General features: G+C 32.0%; 1 protein-coding gene across 1 annotated transcript; it reads left to right on the top strand.

Moving 5' to 3' along the window:
* Window positions 1-1,809: 1,809 nt before the first annotated feature.
* On the top strand, window positions 1,810-7,102 carry LOC108195269 (receptor-like protein kinase FERONIA). The gene is made up of 2 exons (XM_017362229.2): window positions 1,810-2,184; window positions 2,381-7,102. The coding sequence occupies exon 2, from the start codon at window positions 4,424-4,426 to the stop codon at window positions 6,989-6,991; it is 2,568 nt and encodes an 855-aa protein (XP_017217718.1). The 5' UTR covers window positions 1,810-2,184; window positions 2,381-4,423; the 3' UTR covers window positions 6,992-7,102.
* The last annotated feature ends 3,936 nt before the right edge of the window (window positions 7,103-11,038 follow it).

The following is an 11,038-nucleotide window of genomic DNA, read 5'->3' as shown; positions in this document are numbered from 1 at the left end:
CATAATTATCATTTTTAATATTTTTGTTACATTTTTCACCGGTTCATCCCACATGTAAAGTGAAAGTTTCGGAATTCCTTGAAAAAACTCAAAAACACAATAAAAAATGAGTGTAATTTTTGTTAATTAATTTTTTATTCATATTTTTCCATCTCTATTTAACGGGAGCAGCGTAAGCTTAATATAATGATGTATTTGATACAACAAGCTACGATTCTGATAGTATTTGCAGGAAAATAAATAAAATTACCCGAAGAATATAACGTGTCTTTAACAATCTATTCGGTGCTATGCGAAAGGACATATGGCATGCGAAGTAGTTCATCACAACTAAAGGGAAAAGAAACTCAAACGCTTTTAAATTGTTCGGATTCTCTGACGTGCTTCGTAGAGCCTTAGACTCAAGCATTCCATGCATAGTAGTAATCATGTATACTGGGAACATCCGGTGGTTTATCATGATGTAAACGTACTCAAGTATATCGAGAAATTTAAATTAAGAAAAGTTAGCATCAAATATATAATTAAAACGTTTTCTTCAAAAAAATAAATATATATATAAATCAAAACGTACACGCATACGCAAGAACTTAAACACATCAGATCCAAAATTCAAAATAAAGAATGACTAATCATGTTTGGAGAATGCCAGAGTCACACTTTACGGTTACGTAAAATTGTTATTCAACCGCAACTTGACAGTTTAATAGTTTCCGGTCTGATCTGAACTTTCCTCAAATCTAGAGCCAAAAAATTAAATTGGAATTCTCTTAAAAAAATTAAATAATAATCAAATTTTTACTAACAAATATTATAGAAAAGGTCCAAATAATTTATTAGAGATATCAGGAGATCATAACTGAATCAGAACCACAGACATGTACGCTGTCAAGATCACATTATGAGCAAGTGCAACAGCTGCCTTATAATTTAGTGTCCTGAGAGCAAGTCTAATAGGTTACCTATATGATGTCTTAAACTCACATTTAGGTAATGTGTCAAAAAAATGCACTCCAACACTATCATAGTGTTATCCTAAATCACTAGCACAACCTTAATTCTCCTAGCCATTACTTATTTATAAGTAACCCCTAACCATTACCTATTTAATATTTATGAATAAAATAATCATTTCTCTCTTTCTTTTTTTGTCTATTCTCTACTTTTCCCCTTCTCTCTCTCAAATTTATTATTAAAATAATCTTAGGAGAACAAATATAGGGATTACTATTGAAGTTGACACTAAAAATAGATTACCTAAATCACTAAGACATACTAACACTCATTATTTTATATTATTTATAGGTAATAGGATAGGTAACCTATTGGACTTGCTCTAAGTCATAATATAAGGCATTTGATGAGAAAACTTGATCCAACAATGTCCTAGTTATGCTTTATATCACTAGGACAACTATTCAAGCCCTATTTTTGAGGCACTCTCTCCTTGCCCTATCTCATATTTTATAATAAATTTCTTACCAACACTCTCTTTCTCTCTCTATTTTATATCATGTTTTAATGATGAAAGTGAACTTTTAATAAGAAAATATTAAACATCTAGTGAAAATAGGACATATTGTTGGAGTTGAAGTTAGTAGAACATGTCCTAAACTACTAGGACATAATTTTTTATATTATATTTAGGGCTCCAACTAGGACACTGTTGGACTTGCTCTTAGATCTGGGAACCGTTTGGCCAAACTTAAAATAAAAATGAATTCTTACTTATAATAAAGAAGTGAGAAATAAATAAGTTAATAAAATGTTGAGTGAGAAATTAGCATTCTCAAACTTGCTAAAAGTGGATCACGGGCGCCCATCTTTGGGGCATAAATTGTCTTCGTGTCCATTTTAAATTGTGAGAATATTGACGGTGGTAGGGGCTCGAACTCGAGACCTCCCGCCAAACCTGAGCTCTGATACCATGTAGAGAACCATTCCCTCTAAAACTTTAAGGTGTTAGAGGAGGCCTCTTTATGGATCTTATACTTATATTTAACACAGTTTAAAATTAAAACATTACATACTCTTCTTAGCTTGGTTTTGACTTTGATTTTGAATAATTTTTGTCTTCTATGATTTTCCATTACCCTTACATATTGTTTTTATACTGAGCTGTTCGAGAGTTTTGCGTTCCAGACGTTGATATTTTTTTTAGGAGACATTTGACATCGATTTCAGGTAAGAAACAATTATGTTGTTTTTACTTTTACCAAGTCAGGTCTATGGTTGATCAGTAAAATGTTATAGGTGCAATTCATATGATTTCAGGTTTCTTCATCCGAAATGATTGATCTTTAGGTCTAATTTGATCCTTTAGAAGTTTTGAAGCTACTTGGCAGGTTTTAGTCATTGTAATTTGTCTATTACTTTTCAGGGCACTTTGCTATTACTGTCTCGTGACAATCATATCTCCAGAGTTCTGGTAAGATGGTTCCTAGCAGAACTTGGATTGATAGGTGATTTTGTTTCCTTTTTTCTTTTCTTTTTTCATTTCTTAAATTATTTTAAAGTGTGTTTTCGACAGTAGTTGAATTTCATTTTCTTCTGCTGTGAACATGTATTATATTGACCGTTATGTGTATATTAATTAGAATCTTATTAGTTTAAAGTTCTTAAAATATGATCAAAACTTATATGTTAAAATACTCATACAAATACGGTAACATACAACTAAGTATCAAATTATCCTTAAATATGAATCAATAGCGTTATTAATTTACTAGAATTTTATTTGATAATTTTATTTGATTGGAAAATTTAAATTAAACCTGTATTTCACACACAGAAAGCTTTTATAAGAGCAAGTCCAATAGGTTACCTAAATTTGCTCATAAACTCACATTTAGGTAATGTATTAAAAAAAAAGCACTTCAACACTCTCCCAGTGGTTACTTAAATCACTAGCACAACCTCAAATCTCCTGGTCTTTCCTATTCATAAGTAAGTCATTACTTATTTAATATTTATCAATAAAATAATCATCTCTCTCTTCCTTTCTTTGTCTTTTCCCCCTTTCCCTTCTCTCTCCCAAATTTATTATTAAAATAATTTTTGGAGAACAATATAGGGATTGCTATTAGAATTGACACTAAATATAAATTACTTAAATCACTAAAACTCACTGAAATTCATTATTTTATATTATTAATAAGTAATGAGAAAGGTTACCTATTGGACTTACTCTAAATCACTAAAAATCACTAAAGATTCATTATTTTATATTATTAATAAGTAACGAGATTGGTAACCTAATGGACTTGCTCTGGACCTGCTCTAGGAGATTACAAGATACAAGTTTTTTTTTTTTTTTTGAATATGAGAATAAATCTCAACGAGAATCGGCAATTCACCGTGATAATTCTTTCATTCAAGAAAGCTTATTATCTAACCGTCGGACATGCAAGATGACCGGGGAAATTTAGACAATAAAACTTTAATGTCTGAAAAGAAAAACCGGTCTTTTTCCAAGAATCCTGAAAATAAAACAAGAGAAACAAGAAGAATATAAGTCGATTTAACAGATTATATCAAAATATTCCCACAATCATGATAACTCATGATTGAGACAATTAAGTTCTTAATTAAGGCATAATAATAAAATATTAATGTCCTTAATTAAGACAAAATTAAGGCCCTCAAATAAGGCACAATTTACGCCCAAGAGGCACAATTTACGCCCTCAATTAGGAAGCACAATTTATGCCCTCAATTAAGGCACAATTAGCGCTTTCCTTTCTGAAACCAGATCCCGTCCCGAAACCACCGTCACCGCCACCATCGGCCACCACCGCTATGCTATCGATCAAATTGCCTCGTCGTATGCGAAGCGAAACAACGAAGCGTCTCATTTGTAACACGAAAAATCGCCAAAAACATCAAAAACCAAACAAAACACAAGGATTAAACAACACAAACAAATACCCACAAACAAACAAGATTAAAACCAAACACCTTTTCACAATTCCACTCAACTAAATCAGAAAATGAAAGTAACAAATTAAAAAAACGAAGAGATACCTGAAAAACATAATTGCAATAGCAAGTATTGCCAAAATTCTCAAGACAAAATAACGTTTGTCTTAAAGCCTGCCCCAAAAATAATACAAAGAAATACCCCAAAAAAAACACACTCGCATATTACCTTGAAAGAGATGGGAGCAAGTCTTGGATGGAGAGGAGAGTGAGATGAAGCCTCTAGGAGGTGAGTGACACTTGAACAGAGAGAATAATTTGTATATTACAAGATACAAGTTTAACCAAAGACGAAGACGAAGAATATGCATACATGGACTGCCTGCATTATTATTTGTCTTTGAAGACTTGAAGTCGTCCGTGAGAGCAATGGCCAAGACGTAGTTTGTATTCCTAATCTAATAAATAGCAAAGCAAAAGCAATCTCTGGAACATAACAAGAAAGATGCTTGGTTTTTCTTTGTATCTCTTGTTCCTTTTGCTCCCTCTGTTTTTTGCCATCTCCTCAGCCGTGTTGCCAAACTATATTCCTACGGATAATATCCTCCTTAACTGTGGAGCATCTTCCAAGATTGCTTCTTCGAATGGCCGACAATGGGACACAGATTCAGCATACATCTCAAACACTTCAACAACAAGCTCCACACAATCTGAACCAACTCCTTCCATCGACCAAATCCCTTACTCAACTGCTCGCGTATTTCCTTCCAAATTCACCTATAAAATCCCTGTCTCCGCAGCTGGTCAGAAATTTCTCCGCCTCTACTTTTACCCAACAAACTACTCCCAGAGTCTTGACATGACCAAATCGTTTTTCTCAGTCCATACAGCAAACCACTCTCTTCTATCCAACTTCAGCGTCTCTCTCAACCTCCAGAAGGATTTACCTCATCTTGTCAAAGAATACATAATTACCGTCGATGAAAGTCGTTCACTAGAGGTGACATTCACCCCTAATCCGAAATCATTTGCTTTTGTCAATGGCATTGAAGTTGTTTCCATACCGGACAAGCTCTACAGTGAAGGAATTGATGATAGCAAACATGTCATTAAATTCTTGGGTGATCAAGATGGCTTTCCGATTGATGATTCCATTGCACTGGAAAATCTCTACCGGCTAAACGTAGGCGAAACTGGTGACATTTCCTCAACCGATGATACTGGAATGTTTCGCTCATGGGACAGAGACGAGCCATATTTGCTCGGCTCTCTTGGATTAACACCAACTCTCAAAATTCCAATCAAATATACGTCAGACACTCCACCCTACACGGCCCCTGAGATTGTTTACTACAGTGCCCGGACTATAAATTTAGAGAGTTATGGCTCCAAATTGACTTGGGTCTTTACAGTGGATTCTGGGTTTTATTATCTACTTAGACTTCATTTTTGTGAGTTCCTAAGGGAAATAATTGACAGTAATTACCGAGTATTTTACATTTTCATCAACAATCAGACAGCCGAGGAACAAGCAGATGTTATTAAATGGACGGGCGGAAGAGGAATTATGGTGTATAAAGACTACGTCGCATATGTCAGTGACAACCTAGATGGTAGCAACTCCAAGACAGATTTGTGGCTTGCATTGTACCCTAACATGGAAGATAATCCTCACTACAAAAATGCAATTTTGAATGGGCTGGAGATTTTTAAGTTGAGTAAAGGAGATACCCTTGCTGCACCCAATCCCGAATCACTTGAGCCAGCTCTTCCACCGGAAACAGTAAAATCTAGACATGTCCAAAAGAGAGGTCCACTTGTAAGCATTTGTATTGGAGGTTCACTCGGGGGACTAATTCTGTTTTCATTAATACTAGTTGGTTTTCTACTACACAAGCGAAGAACACCTAGATCTCAGGACATTGATCACAAGTCAAGATCAACTACCAATAATATTTCATCATTTCCGTCTGTTAGGAGCAAGAAATTCTCTTTGGAAGAGATAAAACTAGCTACTGGCAACTTTGATGACAATTTTATCATTGGAAGAGGAGGCTTTGGTAACGTGTATAAAGGGTATTTGGAGAACGGTGTATGCACAGTCGCGATCAAGAGGTTGAATCCATCATCACGACAGGGGTTTCACGAGTTCCAAACGGAGATAAAGATGCTATCAAATTTGCGACACCTTCATCTTGTGCCCCTGATCGGATACAGTAATGATGGCGCGGAGATGATACTGGTGTATGATTATATGGTTCATGGAACCCTCAGTAGTCATCTTTATGGCAAAAATAATCACCCGTTGTCTTGGAAGCAAAGGCTACAAATTTGCATTGGTGCGGCAAAAGGATTGCATTATCTACATTCAGGTGTTGAACGGATGATAATTCACCGTGATGTCAAGTCAACAAATATTCTGTTGGACGAGAATATGGTTGCCAAGGTTTCTGATTTCGGTTTGTCTAGAGTGGGTCCACGCGACCCGACAGTCACACATATTAGCACAATAGTGAAGGGGAGTTTCGGACATTTGGATCCTGAATATTACAAAAGGAAGCACATAACTTGCAAATCAGATGTTTATTCGTTTGGAGTGGTGTTGTTTGAAGTGTTGTGTGCTAGGCCAGCGATTATGCCAGAGTTGCCGATGGAAGAAGTGAATTTAGCCTACTGGGCTCGAAATTGTTACAGGGAAGGCAACTTGGTGGAAATAGTGGATAAAAATTTAATAGGTGAGATTGCAGTGGAGAGTTTAAACAAGTTTGGAGAAGTAGGATATAGTTGTCTCAGAGAACAAGGGACTGATAGGCCGAGCATGAGCGATGTTCTTTGGAACCTCGAATTTGCATTGCAGCTTCAAGAGTCTTGGGAGAGGTTGGACCAAGATGTGCACTCTAATCTAGGTGATCAAAATGTTCATCTCCTGAGTGATGCCAGGGACTACATTGCCAAGATCTATCACAAACTCTTCTCAAGCACAAGTAGTGTGACCAGTGGTGCTAGAAGTGGTAGATTCAAGTCTGGAATTGGAAGTGTTTTCTCTGAAATTTTTAACATGAAAGCACGATAGATAGGGTTGGAAGAGCAGGGACTCATAAAATTGGTATTCGGCTTAAGAGGCAGATGCAACTCTGAGGCCTACCCACAATAAAGAGTTTTAGTATTTTTAAGGTAATTTTGTTTTATATATACTGGTTGATAACCGTGCCAGGCACGGATTTGACTAAAATTTTAAAATTTATTATTTATTAGAAAAATAATGTCTTTTTTTAATTACACTATCATATTTTTATTATACCTATTTAAATCATTGTTTTTAAATGACATTTGAATTATTGTTATTTAATATAAGACTTTATATATTAAAATTTGATCATATTTTAAATTTATTTTATAACAATATAAATTCCTATTCAAAGGAGTCCATATAATAAGAGTGTTGGAGTCCAAAATTATTTAATAATATTTGGAGTTTATGTTCTACAATATAATCGTTGCAATCAAAAGATAAAACAATTATTTTATAAATCACTAAACACTATATATGTTTTAAAATATAACTCATAAGTAGAATAATGATCTTAATGATTGTTAATGTTGAAAGATGTTAATGATTAATTGATAATTATATTTAAAACTACTTAAAAATGATAAATTATATATAAAATTTGAATAATTAAAGATATTATTTAGACTTAATTGCAGGAAGATGGCCTCAACTTTTATTTTTTCTCACAGAAATGGCTCAGATTTTTTCCTAAGCAGATGATTGCATTCCGTCTAAATTAGTCTAAAAAATGTTGTTTATTTATATTTTTAGGCCATTTTTGTGTTAAAAAAACATTGTTCGACCATCATGTTGTAATTAAATCATAAATTGAATACTCATGTGTTTAAAAAAAATAGTTAGGCCATCACAATGTCTGGTTTTATATTTGGGTCGCTTTTGTGCCAAAAAAAAATAGTTGACGCCATCCTCCTGCAATTAAGTCTATTATTTATGACTAAACTAAAATATTATAACTAGTACTTATTACGGCTTAAATGCGGATTTTATGGAACTTAATTCTAACAGTATGTTTTATTTTAATAAAATTACTATGTTGTTTGATGATTTTTAAATTGCGAAAATAATATTAAAGATCAACACATATAAGTTCGTATATAGCGTCTTTAATCTTGAATAAAAATTTAAAATTTTAATTCACAATTATTTTATTCATTTAATAGACAAACATTATATATAATTCTAGTTGAAGTTTTTGCAGATCTAACCGTGGTGTTGCAGTTGTTTGATAAACTAATATTGTAGTTTGACAAAGTTAATTAACTTTCCAAAACTAATTTGATATCAAATATTTTGACACATGTGTTTCGGTTCTTTTATTATATGTTGCAATATGAACAATGGCTTCATTTTTTTTAAGTTTCCATTTGTCAATTCAGTGTTACCACCGCCTTATTCGACTTTATTGCAATCTTCTGAAGAACACTGAATGATAATAATAATTATTATTATTACTGCCGAATAAAAAAATTATATGATGATAACCAAATTAAAGTTATTTTATAAAATAAATTATTTGAGTTTTAAAATTTAAAATGAGTAGCTTTGTTGACTGTAATTTTGTTGGTGTGATAATCATTATATTACAAAAATTCTGATCATACATGAAAGTATTCCCATAGTTATATGATAATAATAATAATTATTAATAAATATATGATAATAATCAAATTTTGGTACTTTGATATTTAGTATTTTGATGATATTGATTCCGCTTATTGATAAAAACTATATATGGATATTATATTAATATCAATATGAACTCCTTATTTATTTGAAGTCTGAAGTATGATAAAAGATTTACAGAGTTGTTGCGTATATTAAATTATTTGAGTTTTAAAAAATTAAACAAATAATTATGTTGATAATATATTTTTATTAGTGAGATAATTGTTATAATTGTTAAATAAAAAATAATATGATGATAGCCAAATTTTGATATGAAATTTATAGAACTGTTTCATAAGTTAAATTGTTGGCGATTTAACTGTGCGGACAGGATAAATGCTATATTACAAAATCCTAAACACTATAGAAGTATTTTTATAGAATTAAATAATAATTATAAAATCTTAACTAATATTGAAATTTTCAATAATAAAATCCGAATCAATATAGAAGTCTTTTCATAATTGTATAATAATTATAAAATTCTAAAAATGTATAATAGTAATTATAAAATCCTAACAATATGAAATTTTTTTCATAATTCTATAATGATTATTGTTATTAAACAAAAAAATTATATAACATTGTCCGAATCAATATTGACGTCTTTAATAATAAAATTTTAATTAATACAGAAGTCTTTCATTGTTCTAATGAATATTAAAGTCTTTAATAATAAAATTCTATTCAGTATAGAAGTCTTTTGTAGTAGTATAATAATGATTATAAAATCCTAATCAATGTGAAAGTCACCAAATTTTGGTACTTTTGGTACCGATGTTTCACCGAAATGTGGTTTCGCTTATTAATAAAGGGTATTGATGAAACCCTTTTCCTAATTAACAATATAGAGTAAACTAAAATTAATTAATATACATATGCATCATCATCTTCACGCCCGCAAAGAGATAGCTTTGAATTTGTACATCCATCGTATGTGAAGCTATCTCGTGGGTCTTATCTATTGTACAAGCTCCTACAAATCACTCAAATCAACAAACGACAAAGCCTCCAAGAAGCTTGAGACCATGAAGACCAATCCCATTGTCCCAAAAATCTCAGTGAAAGAATCGAAGACCAAAAAGATCGATAAGGTGGAGATGAGGCTGAAAGAGTCGAGACTTGTATGGTGCAAGAGGAGAGAAGTACGATGCTTGATAATAGTAAAATTGAGGAGATTTTGAGGGTTTTTTAGGAGAGGGGGGTGGGGTGGGGTGGGGTGGGGTGGGGTTCGGGGTTGAGGAGCTGAGAATTAGGGAGAATATGGAAGTGAAAAGTAGCAATGTTGTGGTTGGGGATGCTTCCCAGGGGTTTAGGTGAAGATGGTGGTGTTGGGCAATAGATCCATTCTTAACTGATGAAATGTTCAAAAGAGATGTGATTGTTTAGAACTTGATGGTTTACGAGTATTGTCACCTGATTTAATGGAGTGGATCGGGTCAAGTTATATGGGTATCTGTTGACGTGGTTGCTTATTTGGATCTTGTCATATGACAATTTAACGAATTCTGTTAAGGTCAAAGATGACTTAACGGCCGTAAAAATTTGTAAGTGTTTAGTGACCTGATTGAAAGTTGTAATGAGTTTAATGATTCGTTTGTAAATTTTTTGAGTTCGATGATCCACTTGCAAGTTGGGTGTCAGTTGAGTGATGAAAATGCTATTTAACCCAATTATTGGAATGTAGTTGTAATTCAATACCAAATCAATACCCTTCATTAATAAGCGAAATCACGTTTCAGTGGAACATCGGTACAAAAGTACCAAAATTTGGTCACTTTCATATTGATTAGGATTTTATAGTCATTATTATACTATTATCAAAGGACTTCTATATTGAATAGAATTTTATTATTAAAGACCTCAATATTCATTAGGACAGTGAAAGACTTCTATATTGATTAGAATTTTATGAAAAGACTTCTATATTGATTCGGAATTTATTATTAAAAATTTCAATTTTGGTTAAGATTATTATACTACTATAAATAGACTTCTATAGTGTTTAGGATTTTGTAATATAACATTTATCATATCCGCACTTATAAAACAGTTCTATAAAATTCGTATCAAAATTTGGCTATCATATTATTTTTTATTTAACAATTATTACTATTATCAAAAAACTTCTATATTTGACATGATTTTGAATTATCACTAATAAAAACATATTACCAACTAAATTATTTGTTTTAATTTTTTAAAACTCAAATAATTTAATATACGAAACAACTCTATAAAACTTTTAGCATACTTCAGAGTTCAAATAAATAAGGAGTTCATATTGATATTAATATAATTTCCTATCAATAATATAATAATGTCAACGAAATTATTCATTTTAATTTTGAAAAATCATACAATTTAATTTACAAAATAAAT

The sequence above is a fragment of the Daucus carota genome, chromosome 7 (assembly GCF_001625215.2).
Source record: "Daucus carota subsp. sativus chromosome 7, DH1 v3.0, whole genome shotgun sequence".
NCBI lineage: Eukaryota > Viridiplantae > Streptophyta > Magnoliopsida > Apiales > Apiaceae > Daucus > Daucus carota.
The sequence above is the reverse complement of the archived record's forward strand: the minus strand, read 5'-3'. Positions and strand labels throughout refer to the sequence as shown.

Excerpts from the sequence above, each read along its gene's own strand:
- LOC108195269 (XM_017362229.2), top strand. The coding sequence starts at position 4,424 with ATGCTTGGTTTTTCTTTGTATCTCTTGTTCCTTTTGCTCCCTCTGTTT.